Source organism: Artibeus jamaicensis, unplaced genomic scaffold (assembly GCF_021234435.1).
Source record: "Artibeus jamaicensis isolate MK-2021 breed Jamaican fruit bat unplaced genomic scaffold, CSHL_Jam_final scaffold_833, whole genome shotgun sequence".
Classification (NCBI taxonomy): domain Eukaryota; kingdom Metazoa; phylum Chordata; class Mammalia; order Chiroptera; family Phyllostomidae; genus Artibeus; species Artibeus jamaicensis.
This window is the reverse complement of record NW_026522056.1, coordinates 3,072,190-3,091,472: the sequence shown is the minus strand read 5'-3', so window position 1 is coordinate 3,091,472 and position 19,283 is coordinate 3,072,190. Positions and strand designations below refer to the sequence as shown.

Sequence of the window (19,283 nt, the reverse complement as noted above, 5' to 3'; positions counted from 1 at the left end):
GGGAGGGGCTCAGCATAGAGGAAGCAGCAGGAGAGCCTGGGCTGGGCTGCCTGAGCTCACTGGGAAGTCAGAGGAGAGGGGGCTTTGGGACGGGTTCAGGGGATCGGCCTGGGATGAGCTGCCAGCTGCCCATCGCCGTAGAATTTAGGAGACATGGTGCCTGTGAGGAAATATGTGGGGGAAGGAGGAAGAAATGGGAATGGCCTGGGCTGCTCCCCAGGGGGAGAGGCGAATGCCGGGTCCTTTATCTGGAGGTTTTTACCTCTCTTAGGAATCTTAGGGGAGGTCCCAGAAGAGAGTTTCAGTAGAATAGTCATCAGTTCTGCAGGTGTGCTCTTTCAGGGTCATGGTCTCCGCCCACTGGTCAGTGCCGTGGCTCTTGCCGGTTCCTGGGGTCGTCACACACCTTGCTAGAGTGGAACAGGGTCTGGGGGTGCCATCCTGACTCCCTCCTGGGGATGGAGGGTCTCACACCCACGTTCCTTCTGTCCCCAGGAGAGTGTCCCAGGCCACCTGTTTTTGCCACTGCCAGTGCCTGTTCCTTCTCTGCAGAGCCCGAGGCGGGGTCAGAGCCCCTCCTGTCTGGCTTCCTTTCCCATTTGTCTGTTCGTGGTGTCTCCCTCCCTTGCTTTTTCCTGGAGCTGGGAGCCCGGGTAGTCCAGCCCTCGCTCTCTCTGTGGGGGCTCTCCCAGGTTTCTCTGCAAGGTCACCCAGGCCAGCCCAGCAGGTCACCTTTCTACTTGAGTCCTTTAAGGCAGGTGAGTTCCAGACGCCTTAAAGATACCATCTCAGCAGTCACCCTTGGCTTTCAGAAAGGATTCTGGACAAAAGGCTTGTCCCTGCCCGACCTGCCGCCCAGGTACATGTCACCACCTGGCAGCAGCGCCTGGTGCCTGCCCTTCGGCAGACCCACACAGCTTGTTGGCAGCAAAAAAAAAAATTCCGGGCTGCAGTTCTTTTATCCCCCCCACCTGTCTTAATTTGAGGTGCAAACAATAACATGTCCACTATTTGCAACTGGCTAGTGGTGCACCCAGAAGACTTCACAACAGGCAAGACCACGGGCCTGTTCTGCAGTGTGTTTATGTTCACCCCGCCCACCCCCATGTCTCTGTCTGTCTCTCTGTCTTTGGCTCTTTGTCTGTTCATCTCTTTCTTCCTTTCTCTGTCTCTGTGTCTCTCTCTGTGTCCGTCTTCATCTCGGTCTCTGTTTCCCTGTCCCTGCCCCTCTCTCTCTCTCACTGTCTGTCTGCCTCTCTCTGTCTCTCTCATCTCTCACCCCTTCCCCCTCTCCCCCCAGCTCTGCAGACACTGGGGAACCCAGTGGTGGAGATAGGTTCTGTACCTCAGAGGGTTTAGGGGTGCACTCAGTTTCAGAGCCCTGCGTGGGCTGGCCTGCACGCCCAGGACCCCTGTCTTTCTGAAATCTCACCTTCTTTGGGGACAGCTTGAGGAGAGGCACCCCCTACAGAGGTGAGAAACCCTTCCCTCAAGTTCCTCCTTTTCGGGGTGGCCTGAGGGGGTCTCAAAGGGGCAGAAGTGGGGTCCAAGCAGGAGGGTGGGACTTTGTCAGTCCCAGTGACTTGCCTCTGCATGTGGGTCCCCTGGCAGCCATGGTGACACCTTGGCTGTCACAGCCAGGACAGCTGTGGAACCCCCGGGCCTTTCTGCCCCCTTAGTGCCCTCCACACCCCACTCTGCCTCCCCAACACACGAACACTCAAAACACACACCACACATGACATAGAGACAGACGTGCACTAAGATCCACACGCCCATACACACACACAGGGGCACAGGCACAGACAGTGTGCACAGACACACATGCTGACACACAGCCACACAATGCTCGGAGTCTTCTGTCTACAACTGTGGGTCCATCGAGAAGTGAGCCCAGGTCTCCCTCACCCTGTGGAGACCCAGCCCCCACTCCTGTCTCTGGGCTCTGTTGCTAGGGGAACATCCTGATCCCAGGGCAAATGGCTGCTCCCACTGACCTCTCTGGGCCAAGCCTCCCTGCCTGGGACCTATCCCACTTGGGCTTCTGCCACCAGAGGCCTGAGGATGCGTGTCACAGGGGCTGGGTCGCTGAATTGTTGTTCAACCGGTTATGCCTTCTCCAGACTTGGCTCCTGCAGATGGCTGGTTAGGCCAGAGCTGGCACCCACAGGCCCCCAGCACCCAGGTTGCCACTCTCTGGGGATGGGCCTTGAGTGGGAAATAAACCCTGTCTGGCTCCCCCCTCCCAGTCGCTTTCTGTCGCCCTTGTGCTTACCTACATGCTGGTTTTAATCCGGGAGTGTGCAGGGACTTATAGTCAGGCTCTCCAGCGTAATAACAGGTCCGGCCCCATAAATTACACCTCACCCTTGTCAGTGGGCTCCGCATCTGTCGAGACCAATTAAAGACATTTCAGAAAACACTGAACGTCTGCCTTTGTTATTTAGAAACAAGACACCCTTTTAAGAAGCTGATGCTCAAGGCCTATTTCTTGAGATTTCCCAGTAGCCGGGGTCAGCCCAGTCATGCACTTCCCAGGTCAGTGGGCTCCAGCACCGCGGGCGTGGGTCCGGGTTTCCACCTGCTTCGCTTTCCCCTCGTGCGCAGGTCGGAATTGGGAGCTGTCTCTGTGAGGCACAGAGTGGTGGTGGGTGTTTGATGCTGGGAATTCTCTGTGCCTCTTTAGCGGTCAGTACAGTCTAATTTCCGTGCAGACCTGCTGCATAGGCCTTGTTGATTTGGACCCTGACAGGTAGTTCATCGAAAGCTCTAAATTAATCTTTAAAGCAGAGTTGGAAGTGGAAGAAGTTGAAAAGGACTTTAGTTCTTTATGTCCTTGTGGCAGAGACACAGATCTGCTTCGACCGATCGCATGGGTTGGAAATGTCATGCTTATGAGAGATAGTGACATGCTGCTGTCAAACTTGTCAATATACTGTTCTTGGGGGGCTTGTGTTTTCAAGTTGCAGTGAAATTTGTTTCTGATGTCGTTGCTTGGGAGAATAAAATACATTTTTTTCACATCAGCCCTTAAAACCTGCCTTCCAGACCCAGTTTTTCCAGGACCTCTTCTTGGAGTGTTTCACTCAGTGAAACACATAGCTGGGCTCAGCCAGCTCCCAGGGACAGGGGTGCACTGGTCATGGCTGCGGCCACACACCCAGCTGCACAGGGGCCTCCCTGAGGCCAGGCTGGGGCCCTCTGCCCAGGATGGCTCGGTGACTGGCAGCTGCAGGTGCAGCCTCCCTGGAACCTTCTGCTGTGAGCACACATTTCTTTAGCACAATGCATCAGAAAAAAAATGGAAAAACGTGTTTAAGAGGTTCCCGTCGGCAGTTGTCAGGGGCCAACCCAGGCATGTGGGTTTGTGCTTCCTTCCTGCCTCACTGGGTAGCAAACTCCTCAACTTTAAAGGCAAACCCCCTCTTTGTGTTGTAGGAATCCATTGCCTGCGTCTGCATCCAACTGCATCGCGTGCTGGCTGCAGCCATAACCATCAGACACGCTCCCCAAGTTCCCCTTGTCCACACCACGCTGTCCTGTGCTGGATGCCCACTAGTCACATGCACGCTGTGAGTCAGCTTGCATCCAGAGAGCCACCAAAATGCACTTGCACTTCCCTTTCGTAAGCCAGGGACAAACAAGGATTTTGCAATAATGTTTGTGGCTAGTGAGAGTCTTAGGTGTCATCTCATTTTAGGCACTCACGTGGAACTTAGGCCCAAGAATCTATTTAGAGACTTGTCCAAGTTAGATCATTGGTGGAGGATTCAGATGGAAACTCAGGTCGCCAAACTCCGAGTTAAACGTGCAGACCTTCAGAAGGTGAGCGTGGGCCCAAAGCAAAGCGTCCACACAACCTGCTGGAGAGGGACTTCTGGAGAAAATGCCTTTGCCCCAAAGGTCCTCTCGGGCCCAGGCTGTCCTAGCTGCTAAATTGTTAATCCTGTACTCCGTCGAGCATTTTATTTTGCTCTCTCACATGATGGGAAAGTACATCATTTTGTTTTTCCCAAAGAAACATAAAAAGAGAAGTACAACTTTGCATTTGTGGTGGAGTGTGTCTTCCCTGGTACCTGCTTGGTTTCTCTAAAGTGGTGCAACCCGGGCCCCCTGGGGGTGAAGGAGGAGGGCGCTGTAGCCGGTAGGTAGGCACCAGCCATGCTTCCCACAAACTCTCCTCCTCTTCTCTGTTTCTCATCTCTTTTCCTCCCCCAGACTGGCTTCTTTCCTCCATCCCCATTTTGGTAGGTGCTGCTGCTCAGCTTCTCAGACCTTGGGGGAAAGCTTGACGTCCTGCCTGCTCTGCCTTCCCCTCCCACCACTGCCTGCCACCCACGGCCTCGTTCTAAGGTGTCTCCTGTGGCATCTCTCCTAGTTATCGCTCCGGTGACTGCCTGCGGCCATCCCTGGACAGGCTGACATTCCATCGCATCTGTAAGGCTCCCCAGCTGGCCTGTCTGTCCCCCTTCACACTGTCAGACAACCGAGCACATCTCTCCCCTGAAAGCCATGGGATGAAGCCCCCACCTCTCAGCCGGGCAGGTCCAGGCAGTGTGCCCTCCCCCTGCACCTGAGATCCCGCAGGCCTCTTCCCTGCCCAGAACAGGCTGGATTTCCCTCTCTGCGCTTGTGCTGCAGCCAGGCTGATGGCTGGATGTATTCTACCTACAGGCAACCTCCTTAGGGTTCTCGGGGGTGTGGTCCTTGATCTCGGCAGATGGGCAGCGTTTGAATCTCAGCCTGGTGGCCATGCAGCCAGGGCAACTGCCAGAGCTCTCCAAGTTCCAGCGGCCACTGTTGCTGGAGACAGGAGCATCCGCCTCGTGTGCCTGGGAGGGTGACATAAGCAAAGGGAGCGGGATTGTTTCCTCACTGTTGCCGTGACAGATCAGCGTCAGCCCTGGTCTGGGGGGGGGGGTCCGAAACGGACCTCCTGGGGCTGAAACCAAGGCGTCTGGCCGGCTGCTTCCTTCTGGAGGTTCCAGGGCAGGATCCATTCTCACCTCTTCAGTTCCCTGAGGACCCACAGTCCCTGCTGGCAGCCCCACCTCCACTTGCACAGCCAGCAAGCTCAGCCTTTCTTCCCAAGCTGCCATTTCTGGTTCTCTCTCTGCCTTGCTCTTCCTCATGTAAGGACAGTACAGACACAGTTTGAACAAAGTCCTGTTGGTTCACTCACGTCAACCTCACTTCCCCAGTAAGAACGGGGCAGGCTCAGCAGGCAGGGCCCACCACCAAGCCCAGCTTCCTAAGGGGCTAGTTGCTTCCTGTTCCTTCATCTTCATCACTTGGAGAGTGACATTGAAGCTTGGGGCCTGGAGAACCAAGGGATCAGCCAGCGCTGTGAAAGGGAGAGGGGCCTCGGCCGGGAGAGCGCATGAGCGCAGGAAGAGGCCTTTGCAAATGACTCCGCCTAAAGCACATCACATTACACGGGGAGGATGGAGATTAGTCCTGGGAAGTGACAGGTAAATTAGAAAGACAAATTCAGTCCATCTCACACTTCATGAGATGCGGAGTATACGTGCAACTAGGCAGTAAGTACATTTTTAGAACAATGAAAGATTGAAGTAAGAATTTGGGGAGGGGGCAGGACACAATTTTTCTGAAAACTATAATGATTTTTAGAGCCTTTCTTAACCCTTAGACAATCAGGTTGTTCTCTTCTGAAGCAGCCAGCCTGTGACAGTGGCAGGCTTTTCCTCCTCTTGTAGTTAATTGGCCAGAACCCTTACTGGTCCAGGCCTCTGCAGCCGGTGTTTCCCAGACCATCCTCAGGGTTCATGAAATCTTGACTCTTGGTAGATTTATAATTTTACTTTGCAGGCGATTACATTTGTGTTTGCACTAATTTGTCAAATTCAGCTAGCCTGAGATTTTTGGATGCATAATTTGAAAGATGCAAAACCGGGGATAGAAGTTTGTTTCTTTCTCATGTGAAGGGCGAGGGGCAGGCTGACTGGCGCTGCTCGGTGGTGTCTGGGGACCCATGGGACCTGTTTGTCTCTGCCGTGCTGGTGCGGGGTCTTCGGGGCCTCCTCACACGCCTGTCAAATGCTGGAGCACCAACCATCACATCTGCACTTTAGCAGAAAAGGTGGAGGAGCAAAGCTCCCTGCCCCCAACTCTCTACTGGTTTTACACTGTGCTTGTGTCTCATTGGCTAGAATTTAGTCACATGGTCACCCCTAGTTGCGAGGGAGGCTGGGAATGCAGGGTAGCTAGCTGGGTACATTACGGCTCTAAAATAAACCCAGAGTTCTATTTCTAAGGATGAAGGGAAAATTGAGAATCTCCGCAGTGGGGAAGAGGTATTTGGGAGCAAATCTCTTTAACTCCCATGAATATTATCACACTTGGTGACAGATGCTAGAATTAGCCGTGTCAGAGAGTTTTTGTGTAACGTACCTCTCACATGGGTCTGTTCAGTGGCACTCTCACAGTCCTGCCATTTCATGCACTACTTGGTAGAGGGACCAGCCCTCCCCTCCCATTCCCTGGTGCCCTCTGCTTGGCCTGTGCAGGCACCTGTCAACGTGCAACTGGCAGTGAGGGGAGGCTGCAGCCCTCCTCTTTGTAAGCACAGCATGGCTGGGGAAGAGCCTGAGGACCCCACTCAGGGCCCCTTGCAGTTGCCAGGGATCCAGAGCTCGTGAGAAGCATACACGCAGAGTGCAGCTGGGTGGTACTGTGGATGGGTCCAGACTGCAGCGAGTGTCGTCTCTGGGTTTTAGGGAGGGGCCAGCGTCTTCACTGCCCCCCCCCCAGTGCACTGCTGCACACACCAGAGCCCCGAGCTTCCAGAAGAGCGTGTATCAATTCACACTGGTTACAAGTGTTTTGTCCTAAAACTGGTTACGAAAAACACCTGGAGGACTTAGCTTTCCAGTGGGCTGTAGCCACCAATGAGCCCCCTGCTGGCTCAGGCCTTTGTCCCTGTCATGCCACATGGGTTGGGTGCAAGGGGACGGCCGTGAGGGAGGAGTGGTGCGTTGACCTCTGGACTGCGTACTACACAACACTGCAGCCCACCCCTGGGGTCAGTGACTGTCCCTGTGACTCAGGAATGATGGCTAGGATTTTGTTCAGTAGCAGCTCTGATCACAGACACACACTTCAGTGACAGGGAAGCTCCTGTCCTGGGAAGCCACCTGGTGTGGACAGCGGTGTTCATTTCCTTCGGATTTGTGGAGTGCTTAAGCAGGTGCGTGGTTTAGAGAATCACAGAAAATGAATCTGGGAGGAAGGAAAGAAGGATTTTGTATGAACCATGTTAGAAGAACATGCCCAGATCTGAGTAATGGCTGCCTCAGGAACGAAGAACCCTTTGGGGTCCCAGGGCAGGACCAAGTTTGTCGTTGAATGCCTCTGAGTGCCACTGTGAACACAGTCAGACTGGGGTGAGTTCATCGAACAATGAATCAAAAAACCTCAGTAGTGTCCATTCAAACTGTTGTGACTTTGACAAGCTTTTCTCTTAGAAGTCAAGGATGTTAGCAAGACAGCGTTATGGGATCTATTTCCAGCCAAGATGGAGGTGTAGGTAGACACACTGTGCCTCCTCCCACAACCAAAAGAAGGACAACAACAAATTTAGAAACAAAAAGAACAACCAGAGTGACAGCCCATTGAACTGTGTGGAAGTCCGACAACTGAGGAGTTGAAGACGAAACATGCATCTAGACCAGTAGGAGGGCGGAGGTGGGAGCGGGACAGAGAGGACTCGGGGCAAGGTGGCAGCTGGTGGAACAGGCGGTCCCACATTCATGTGCAGATAAACTGGGAGGAACAACTGGGGAGCGAGACAGACCACACAACCCAGGGTCCCAGTGCGGGGAAATAAAGCCTCAAACCTCTGACTGAAAACATCTGTGGAGGTTGAGGTGCCAGGAGAAACTCTCAGTCTCACAGGAGAGTCCATTGGAGAGACCCACCAGGTCCTAGAATTTACACAAACCCATCCCCATGGGAGTCAGCACCAGAAGGGCCCAACTTGCTTGTTGGAAGCGGGGGAAGTGACTGAAAGCCAGGAGAGAGCGGAGCAAGTACCATTGTTCCCTCTGCCCCATATATAGTGTCACAACCCAGTGATGTGGGTTGCCCTGTCCTGGCGAACACCTAGGGTTCTGCCCCTTACTATGTAACAGGCTCACCGAGACACAAAAAAAAAATGGCCCAAATGAAAGAACAGATAAAAACTCCAGTAAAAATACAACTAAGTGACGAAGAGATAGCCAACCTATCAGATGCACAGTTCAAAACACTGGTTATCAGGATGCTCCAGGAATTCACTGGGTACTTCAACAGCATAAAAAAGATCCAGGCAGCAATGAAGGCAGCATAATTGCATTATGTGAAATAAAATTCTACAGGGAATCAGCAGTGATGGGAAGGAAACCAGAACTCAGATCAAGGGTTTGGAACAGAAGGAAGAAGTAAACATTCAACCAGAAAAAAATAAAGAAGCAAGAATCCAAAAAAAATTAGGAGAGGCTTAGGAACCTCCAGGACATCTGTAAATGTTCCAACATCCGAATCATAGGGGTGCCAGAAGGAGAAGAAGAGAACGAAATTGAAAACTTATTTGAACAAATAATGAAGGAGAACTTCCCCATTCTGGCAAAGGAACTAGACTTCCAAGAAACCTAGGAAGCTTAGGGAGTCCCAAAGAAGTTAGACCCAAGGAGGAACATACCAAGGCACATCATAATTACATTAGCCAAGATGAAAGAGAAGGAGAGAATCTTAAAAGCAGCAAGAGAAAAGGAGACAGTCACCTACAAAGGAGTGCCGATCAGACTATCAGCTGATTTCGCAAAAGAAGCCTTGCAGGCAAGAAGGGGCTGGAAAGAAGTATTCAAAGTCATGAAAGGCAAGGACCTACATCCAAGATGTATCTATCCAACAAAGCTTTCATTTAGAATGGAAGGGCAGATAAAGTGCTTCCCAGATAAGGTCAAGTTCATCATCACCAAGTCTTATTATAAGAAATATTAAAGGGACTTATCTGAGAAAAGGAAAATAAAAAATATGAACAGTAAAATGACAAGCTCAGAGCTATTAACTGCTGAACCTAAAAAAAAAAAAGCCCCAGAACCAAAAAGCTAAGCAAACAACTAGAACTGGAACAGAATCACAGAAATGGAGATCACATGGAGGGTTATCAACAGGGAGGGGAGGAGAGGGGGAAAAGGTACAGCAAATAAGAAGCATAGATGGTGGGCAGAAAACAGGGGGAGGGTAAGAATAGTATGGGAAATGTAGAAGCTAAAGAACCTACATGTACAATGCATGAACATGAACTAAAGGGGGAGAATGTGAGTGGGAGGGGGTGTGCAGGGAGGAGGGGAGTAAAGGGGGAGAAATGGGACAACCGTAATAGCATAATCAATAAAATATATTTATTTTATATTTTGAGCAGGTGATGCTCAACTCCCTTTACAGAGGGATGTTTCCTAGCAGGCGGGCTCCTGGCCATGACCTGTGCCCCAGCCTCCTGGAGACCACAGAGGGGCGTGCCCTTTGCATGCGGGCTGCTGCTCTTGTGGGCAGTCCCTGTGGGTAAGGGTGACAGCTTAACTGTCCAGTCCTATGTGAACTCTGTCTAATTGCCAGCAGGAAGGGTAGGGCTCTTGGAGTGAATGACAGAAGGAAAGTTAGGTAAATGTCAGTTAAGAGTGATGATCCAAGTTTATTTAAAAATCCAAGTTTTAAAAATACATTGTAAACATGAGGAACCATAATTAATTTCCATATTTTGAAGGGGTTGTGCTGAGATCATTGATTTAGATATTTCTCCCAGGGTGCTTATCTGTGTTAGAATTAAGAGTCCAGTCTAATTCCGTGAAAATTGTCCGACTGTGTTCACCTGAACATTCATTCACTCATTACTCCATCTGTTCACTCATTCTTCCAGGTATCCACGCATCCATCCTTCCATCTTCCACCCACATGTTTAGCAGTTGCTCCTGAGGGCCTTCCCGGGCTGGTCAGCTCCAGGCTAAGTCCTGGCAGAATGATGTATCCTTCCTCTCTTGGAGCTTCAGCTCACAGTTCAGCAGCCTGCATTTTGCCCACTTCTTTCTGTCTTTAGTTGTTTAATCAAAGTACAAGCAAATCCTTGAGACGGGGGTCGGGGAGGGGAGCAGTTGCCAGAAGACAAATGGCTTCATTTCCAGCCGGGGTGGTCCCAGCCTCCTGCTGGCCCGTCCATTCCCTTGCTCTGGCCCTCACACAACCTCGGAACCCAGGCCTTGCTTTTCTTGGAGTCGAGAAGAGAGAGGGTAAAGTATGCAGGTAACTGCTCCCTGCTTCTGAGTCTGGCCATCTGAGCTGTGGTGGCCTCTGTCTATGCGTCCCCAAGGGGTGCTGCTACTCGTGAGAGCCCACCCAGCTCCTGGGCCTTGGGCTGAGGCTACGCCCTGACCCTCTTGTGATGCAGGGGAGGGCGACTCTGTGTCCTGTCTGGTGCCTGCATTTGCCGTGATTCCCACAGGCCCTCCTGTTAGAACTTTGAAGGACAATTAGAAATGTCTCTTTCTCTTGGGAGAGTGTACCATTTCAAGTGTACCATAAGAAGTGTACCATTTCTTAAAAATGTGTAACATTTTTAAGTGTATTCATCTTAGCTATGTTTTTATTCCATGTTAACTATCGCGCTCCTAGATTACCGGGCAAATGAGCAAGCGCTCTCCACCCTTGCCCCACCTGAAATAAATCAAGCACACACTTCAGGATGAATTGTCACCAGGTTATGACCCTGTGGTTTCAGTGACCCCATTCCCAATAGGTGTGGTTAACTCAGGAGAGATGAGCATGGTTTTTCTATTAATAATGTTTTCTCACAAGAGTAGAACTCATTCCTGAACACAGTCCACAACACTATAAACTAGGCACAGTTCAGGAAAATGTGATACACCTTTCTGGAGAGCTGTGTGAATGGGAATGTTCCTGTGTAATTAGGCACTTTACTCAGAGTCTTTCATTGCTTGCAGTTCTTACTTACTCTCTCTCAGTTTCCTAAACCTGAGTGCACACTTTTGGCATTCGTTCTAAATTTTTTCTTTTGGAACCAACACCTTTCCTTTTGTGACAAAACCTGGTGGCCTTTGTTCTTCCTCTCCACCCAGACAGATGTCACTCCCTGCTTCCAGCCCCTGGTGTGCGAGGTCTTGGCAGAGCGCACCTGGCGTTGCCTGCCTTTCCGGTGCTCAGAGGTTGGTCAACCCGTGACCGAAAGCGGGAGAAAGAAGTGAGAGAAGTGAAACCAGGCCTGTCGTGGGCCTCTGAGTGCTGGCGAACAGGGACAGTGCCCGCCCTGACTTTGCAGCTCTGGCTTCCAAAGCGGCCTCTCCGTCACTCTGCACTGAATGCCATCTTTGCAGCTGTCACTCAAGCTGCCGTGTCAAAACTGCCCTGACCGTTTCTTTTCCTTTAGAGGGCTTGAGAGGTTTGTTTTTTAAAATCACATCTAATCTGAGTGTATCTTAGCAAAGTGTCCCCAGTGCCACCCCAGTCTAAGAACTCTCATTGGCCTCAAGTGGCACCACCCACTTTGCCTCTTTCACAAACAGCAGAGAAGGGGGCGCTGGCCGAACATGTGAGCGAGGGTGACAAATGAGGTCGGGCCAGGACCAGCATAGGAAGCTGGCAGGTGTGGGGAGGAACGGTGCCCTGTGTGGGTGGCCCTGGAGGCATCTCCGACTGTTCACTCTGCAAATGCAACCTACCAGCTCGCGTTCACGCTCTTTTGGGGTGCAGCGTGCTGGTGGGAGCAGCTTCGTGACCTCAGTCCAACTCTGCCACCCATGTTCAGCCTCAGTTTCTTCATCTGTGATAATGGGCCTGCCTTGGTAGTGGTTGTGAAAAGCAAACAAACAATGTAAAAATAAGGAATGTCACCTGCAAATAGTTGACACCCATCACCCAGTGGCTGCCATCGCTTAGTCAGTCACTTGGTTCCATTAAGGGGCATAATTAGGGCCAAACTGTTCCACAGTTGGCCCCAAGGGGCAGATCAGAGTGTCCATGGTGGGGCTACTTTAACCAGCCCATGGCCTGGGGTCTGTGTCTGGGGCAAAAGGATCCTGAGGGGCTTCCTAGCAGGTCCCTGCTGCTCCCTGAGGTATGTCAGGCAGTTCCCAGGTTTGACAGTCCCCGGTGCAGTGCTGATCTCCAGATCCGCACTCACGGGTAAGAGACTGTTGGCCTAGACCCTCCGTAACTCCCCCAGCACCACTTTCTCTTACAAACGGAGTAAATGCCAATCAGTGCCCACATGCTGAGAGTCCCACAGGAGGCTTCCGGTCTCTGCGAGGACCCCCTACCTCCACGGGGGTCTAAGACTTGCAACATTTCCTATCCTTCTGCAAGACACTTTGAGTGGCGCCTTCGAAGTCGCTATAAATGGCATCGCTGTTGCTGGTTACAGGAAGTCTACGCAGGCTGACGACTTGGCATGCATTATTCTGCAGAGGTCCTTCCCTCGTGCTGGTCTTCCAGGCAGGAAGTGGCTTTCTGGGTGGCTCTGGCCCTGCTGGTCCTGGAAATGAGCCAGCTGTGGAGAAATTCTCCACCGTCCTCGAACACCTGCCTCCGGAGAGTATCTGTACTATGTACCGAGGAAGAAAAGGCAAAGTTCGGTTAACCAACTGATTGTGTGGTGTGGGGAACTTTGTATTGTGCCAGTAAACTGTTGCCCTTTTTCTTTTTCTGCAGGAATATTTTTATCCGAAATACTTAGGTAAGTTTAAATCACTGCTTCCTTTAATTGTCATAAAGGCGGAGTTGGGGAATATGTGTTACAAGTCGGAGAAACAATTGGTCAAAACCTCATTACCAAGTTATTCCTGGAGGGAAAATTGCTTAATTCCTTAGCGAGTTTGAAACTATCCAGTGTCAAAACAATTGTGTCTTTTGTACCGTAATGCTCCATGTTAACTTCAGTCCAAAGCCGTTATTTGTAAACCTTTTTTCTGCTCTGAGTCCAGGATTAGCTTATTATTTGGAAACATGATTCATTTAGTAATTCTCAGGCTTTCTGATCTCAGGACTCTGTATATCTGATATTATTGAGGATGCCAAGGAGCTTTCATTCATGTGGGCTGTATTTATGGATATTTACCATGCTGTTAATGAAAACTGAGATCACTGAAAACTGTTTTTTATTTAATTTGAACAACAGGAATATACGCTGTCGGCCGCTGAGCGGTGGTGTCGCTGTGTGTAAGGGTGGCCTCCGGGAGCTCTGCGGTGCTCTGGGGGGCACACAGGAGAGGGGGGTGAATGGCAGCGACCTCCCAACAACCCGAAAGGGGCCTGGATTCCCCTGGGAGCTGACCCTTTAATCAGGGCCGTTTTAAGATGTTTTTGGAAGCATACCACTTATAATGAGAGAAATGTATTCCAGGGCCTTTTTAAAAAATTTTTTAAGAGCAGGCTGGTAAATTTTCCCTTGGCTGTATAATACCCTCTTAGAGGCGGGCACCTCCTCTGGGCCCATATCTGGCAACAAGCAAAATGGACCTGCGGCTGGCCCTGGAAAGCTGGGTACCCGCTGCTTCCGGGCTCTCAGTTGGTCTCTCTGGGTCTCTAGGGTTTGTTTCCTGAAGCAAAGGGTGACCAGTCATCCCATGAGTACCCCCTTTAGGGACCATCTGTTGCCTGTGCCACTATCCTCGTGGGTCTGGAGAAGCACCGGGGACCTGTGGAAGGACCAGATAAAGTGGCTCAACGCCCGCTCTGCACAGCTTTGCGCTTCACATCAGGCCAGGAAGCCTGCGCTCCAAACGCCAAGCCTCGCGTCCCTACCCCCACGCTCCTGTGGGGATTCCACTGTCAGTGTCCAGAATGTGCAGAATCTGCCTTTGAATTTCCAAAGCAGGTTGCCTCTCAAATTAAGGCCAGTGTTTCCAAATAGGGGTCAGCTTGAACTCTCTGACTGCGCTCAGATCAGAAAACTTTCTGAATGCTATTAGCGATTCTTCACGAGAGCAGAGGGACCCTCAGCAGATGCTGCAGACGGTGTGCGGTAACCCTCTGGGGCGCAGGGCTTGCCGTCCCGGTGCAGGCACGCTCCTGCCGGTCAGGGTGACAGCGTTGTGTAAGGCGTATTAACAAAAGCTGAACTGCGTTGTGGCTGGAGGACCGTAGCATCCCAGGAAATGGGAATGAGCTACTTTTCCGGAGGCGTCTAAGAGGCGGTGGTGCTGCTTCTGAGGTCGGTTTCACCTCCCGAGGCTGAAGAGTGACGCACGGTTTCTTTCTTGCAGATTGCATCAGTAAATATGGATCTCCGTACACGAAACACCCAGATTTTGTTAAATGCGCTCAAAGTAAGTCTGTCTGCTTCCTGTCTTCCTCAAAGCCCTGTGAGTTTGTGTAACTTCAAGCATTGTTGTAGTTTTTGGGGGGGCCTTAACTATTTCCATTACCTTAAGGGGCTACAACACCTTCCCAAAGTCTGCTTCCTTTTCAATAAACTGTCTTGTTTAAGCAAGTATGTTTTGGTTTTGAATCAGCAAGAAATGCTCACGGTATGCAACGTAAACCTTCCACAAGGTTGTAAAGAGAATGCCCATCCCTGGCCCTGCCTCCTGGTCAATCGTAAGTTCTCTTTCCCAGAGGTCACCACGGTTGCCAGTTCTGAAAACATATAATATGAGCGGTGTCCCATGATCTGACGCACTCTGCCACCAGGTACCGGACTGACCTACCCTGTCAGTCCACACAGAGCTGCATGAGCACGTTCCTGCCAATGCCACGGGGGTGACGAGCATCATTTGACCAATGTGTATTGGTGGATTCCTAGGCTATTCCCAGATTTTTATTATTACAGACAAACCGGAGTGATAGGCTTGTACTTCTGTCACCTCTCACACATCTAAGTGTATCTGCAGAATCAATTCTAGGGGTGGGATTGCAGGCTCCAACCTGTGTTCCCTTTTCACTGTGACGCCCCCCACCCCCACGCCCACCAGCAGCCCAGCAGGAGCACGCACCTCTTCCACAGTCCAGTGCATTTTTCAAAACTTTCTGATCTCCTCCAATATAAATGGTGAAAGATGATGTTTTATTTCAATTTATTTTATCCAGTCATTTCAGTTGATGTTTTCTTACTAATGAATGAAGCTGAGTTCGTGTGTTTAAGGTTTTATATTCCGTGAATGATTTGTTCATGTTCTTTACCTATTTTTCTCAATTCGTAAGAGCTTTTGATTAGATTTGTACTAAAGGTAACAGTTTTCCCCCTCAGGTCATAATTCATTTTTTTATTATCATTGATGTTACTTTAAGTTGGCGTACAGGAAGACTGGCGTTCCTGTTGCGTAAAATTTAACCCACACATGGAGCTGTGTGGCCACTGCTCCTGAGCCTGACTCGGGCCGTCCTTGGTCCAAGGAGCTTTGCAGTGCGGCCGATTAACGGGCACCGAGCCCGTGGTGTTGGTATTTTCACTGCACCTGTTCCGCGGGTGGGGAGAACTGAGGTGCCAGTTGCGCCTGCAGCAGGACTCTTCCCACGCCTGGCATCAGACCTGCCTCTTCAGAGTCAGCCTGGAAGGCTGACCAGGCCCAGGACTGCTCATAGCCCGTGGCCGGCTGGGGCTCTGTCCACATGCTGGCCCGTGCTTCCTCTGACTTGCTCCCAGCACAGGCGCCAGCGGAGGCCAGATGAGCAGAGGAAATGGTCGATTTAACGCAGAAAGGGAGAGGAGTGCCGCTGTGTGGCCTGGCTCCCTGCTCCCTCCTGGGCAGAGGCGGCTGTTAACTCAGAGAAGCTAAAACCCGTGGCCGTGCCTGGAGGGACACCTGGAGCCAGCCCCTCCCCTCAGGGTCAGGCCTTGACCTCAGCCTCCCCAGGGGTCATCCAGGACCTCCCGGGGCCTCAGCCAGACAGGGGAGCACTTCAGCGTTGGGTCATTTTGGCTTTTTGTTTTCAGTTAGCATTTTTTGTTGTTGTTGTTGTCAATTTGCCAAACCAGTTTCTTAGTTTTTGATAATGTATTCAAATTCATTAGGTTGTTTCAGCTCCCGGGTTTAAGTTGTCCGTTTTCTGAGATTATAAAAAAGTTACCTAATGTTTTATGTAACTGTATGACTGCCTGGGACTTCTGCTGATGAAGGACGGACCCGCGCGTGTCCGTGTCTCTCCAGGGGCAGCCGCCTTGTCCCAGCGGCACCCATCCACAGTCTGGGGTTCTGCCCAGCCCGCCGCGGTCCTGGCCCGTGTGGTTCCTGTGCGAGAGCTTTTATGGCATTAAAGTGACTTGAGTTGTTTGAATAGCAAAGACCATTTTGTAATTGGCCAAGACTTCTCCTCCTGGGCGGCAGCCTGGAAGATGAGGAAGGAGGGAGAATCCCAGAGATGTTGCCGGAGCTGCTGTTTGGAGGAAGAATCTCCTGCAGCCGCTGCTCGGGCCGGATGTGCTAAATGCAGTTTCTGGCATTTAGGAGGCTGCCTCCCACGCCCGCTCTCTCCGTCCAGCCCAGGACCCACTGGGACCCCGAGCAGGCCTCTCGCCCCTTCCCTCCCTGGGCCAAGCACATCGTCCCAGGCACCTGACCAGGACCTCGTGCTCTGCTGATGAGTCCTGGACAGGATAGAAGTCCCTGAGGTACTGCACAAATACACAGATTGTCCTGGAAGAGGAACCCTGTAAAGACTGCCAGGGAGTTGGGCTGTCAGTCCGGGAAGGACGTGCACCCTGTCTTGCTGTCCTCGAACACGTGCCTTCGGGCCCGAGTTTGCTGGGACCAATTCAGGCAACTCGGCGTTCCTTCCTGAAAACAGCCGCCTCTGGTGGTCACGGGCAGTGTGTGGCCGAGTGCTGTGGTCATCCATTCTTGTTAAAATCAAACAGTAGCCTCAAAGAGATCACCTTTCAGTGTGCAGCCCAGACCAGCCCCAGGCCAGGGACAGACCTGCAACCAGGGCCAGTCTGCCCTGTTCCCAGGTCCCTCTCTGCTGGCCTGCTTCCCGCCTGCGTCGCTTTCTGAAGCTTGGGCTTCGCTGTCTTGCCTGGGGCAGGTTTCATGTGCCCCGGGCCCAGTTCTCCTTGGGAGGGGGCGTCCCTTTGTACTTTCTCCTCAGTCAGAACAGCGGTCCTGGTCCTCTCGTTGGAGCGGGCTGTCCAGGTTATAACCTTTCATCACCTTCACATTTGGGGAAGGGGGTGGGGAGGGAAGAGGCACCTGAGAGCTCCGTCCTGGTGGCTGTCGGCAGATGTTTCGAATTCCAGGCCACAGTAACAAACAAGTTCCTTCCTCCCTCTCCTTCAACAGTCACCTCAAGGCCAAGATAAGCCCCTTATCTCCTAAGCAGCTCCTTCCATTCCCACGCCCTGCCTCGGGCACAGGTCACAGGTCGTCAGTCAGCTTGGGAACCCTCTGCAGACTTGCTGGGGACAGGCAGGGGCGGGGGCGGGGGGCTGCGGGAGTGGGGGAAGCGGGCGCCCTTGGGCCTGCAAAAGTTTGTCTCAACCCCGAAGAGTTTTTGTTTTTATTGAATGTATTGAGGTGACGGAGGGTAACAAAATCATGCAGGTTTCAGGTGTACGATTCTAGGACACGTCGCCTGTGTATCTTGTGTTCACCCCCCCAGTCTGGTCTCCTTCCGTGGCCCTTCCTCCTTTCCTCCCCTCTCCACCCTTTCCTCCCCCTCCGTTCCTCTGGTAACCATCCTACCGTGGCGTCTGTCTCCGAGGTCAGGTTTTTTGTTTGGTTTTGGCTTAATCCCTTCACCTTTCCACCCAGCCCTGATCTTTATTATTTCCTCCCCTTGCTGCACCGCTGTTTTTGTTGGGAGCCGTACGTGCCTTCTACCCGTGAGCAAGTAGGAACTGGGTCCAGTGGTCAGAGGAATTCGGTCGTGGAGTCGCGGGTCACCGCAGCCACCGCAGTCCCCACATGCTGCTCCAGCCGCCTTTCCAGGCCACCGCACTGGCTGTCATGAGGCCGGGAGGGAGAGGCCAAGCCCAGCCCAGGACTGGAGAGATGGGGGCAGACCTGCTTTCCTCACTTCGTTCTGGCAGGGAGGGGCTCTGAGGGGTTTTGTACTGGGCTGGGGGTTGTGTAGGAATCTCTTAGAAAATCCCACCTAGTAGAAGCTGGTATTGGCCCCTCAGCTCCAGAGACCCTGAACTTTTTTTAAGTGGGGGTTAGACATTCTAGGCAAATTGTAGATTACGTTAACAGCGCTCCACACCAAAGGAACATGTGTGTCCTTCTGAAATAACTTTTAGTGTTTAACCACCATGTCAGAGGGAGACTCACACCACCTCCCCGACTCCCCACCCGTGGGGGCCCATCTGGGCCTTGTGTCGAGGGTCCTGGGGGGTGTTAGGTGAACCGACGGCTCCACCCAGGCTCGGGTGCTGGCCAGGCCCGGCACACGTCTCCCACGGCTGGTTCCTCCAGCCCGCCTGCCCTCAGAGTCCCTTCATCTCCCCAGTCCTGGGGCTGGGCTTGGCCTCGCGGTCCCCACCCCCCCCTGCCCCCAGAGGATGACCCTCGGTACAGCGAGCATGGGAAGGCAGCGGGAGGAGCCTGCGAGTGACGCACCGTTCTGTGACCGAATTCCTCTGATCACCGGACCCAGTCCCTACTTGCTCACGGGTAGAAGGCACGTATGGCTCCCTGCCAAAACCCACTGGGCAGCCTCTCGGCGATCCTGGGAGACTTTGTGTTCAGTCTGTACATCCGCAACTGTTGTGTTGGCTGCGATCAGGCAAAGCAAGCCCACTCTGAGGTGTGCCACGGAAAGCCCACAAGACAAACTTGACGAGAGGCTCATGGGTTCGTTTTTCAGACACGATTATGCAGATTCCCCGAGGACTGACGGGGGTGCCTGGGCCGTGGGGACCACCGAGGGCACACAGCACAGGGTGGTGTGGAGTCTGTGCCGGCGACGAGGGCGGACTCGAGCGGGAGGAACGCAGAGACCCGCTGCCTCCAGAGCTGGCAGCAGGGGAACAGGCCTGCCAGGAATCTGCTGTGTTGCAAGAGCAAGCCCTGTGGTGGAAATGCTGTCCCCAAATTTGGAGTTGGGCTGGAAATTCCACTCACTTTAAGAAAGAATACTCTGGCCTGGTGCTTTCAGCAGCTGGAGGACCGGTTGGCTTGAGCCTGGCCCCAGTGGCCTGGCAGTGGGATGAGTGGTGACTTCAGGTCTGGATGGGATGGCGGCAGAGAGGGAAAGCTGGAGAACCGCTGCATCCTAGATCCCCCGGGGTCAGAGGAGCATCGACCCTCCTGCCACATTACCTAAGATGACTCCTCACT

At 52.4% G+C, this 19,283-nt stretch overlaps 1 protein-coding gene across 1 annotated transcript in view; it reads left to right on the top strand.

The window, feature by feature from the left end:
* The window catches only part of GAS6 (growth arrest specific 6), a 45,734-nt gene that overhangs the window by 4,205 nt on the left and 22,246 nt on the right, over positions 1-19,283 (top strand). Inside the window, exons 3-4 of the mRNA XM_037125680.2 lie at positions 12,721-12,745; positions 14,274-14,336. Of these exons, the coding sequence (XP_036981575.2) occupies positions 12,721-12,745; positions 14,274-14,336 (88 nt within the window). The remainder of the gene's footprint in view (positions 1-12,720; positions 12,746-14,273; positions 14,337-19,283) is intronic.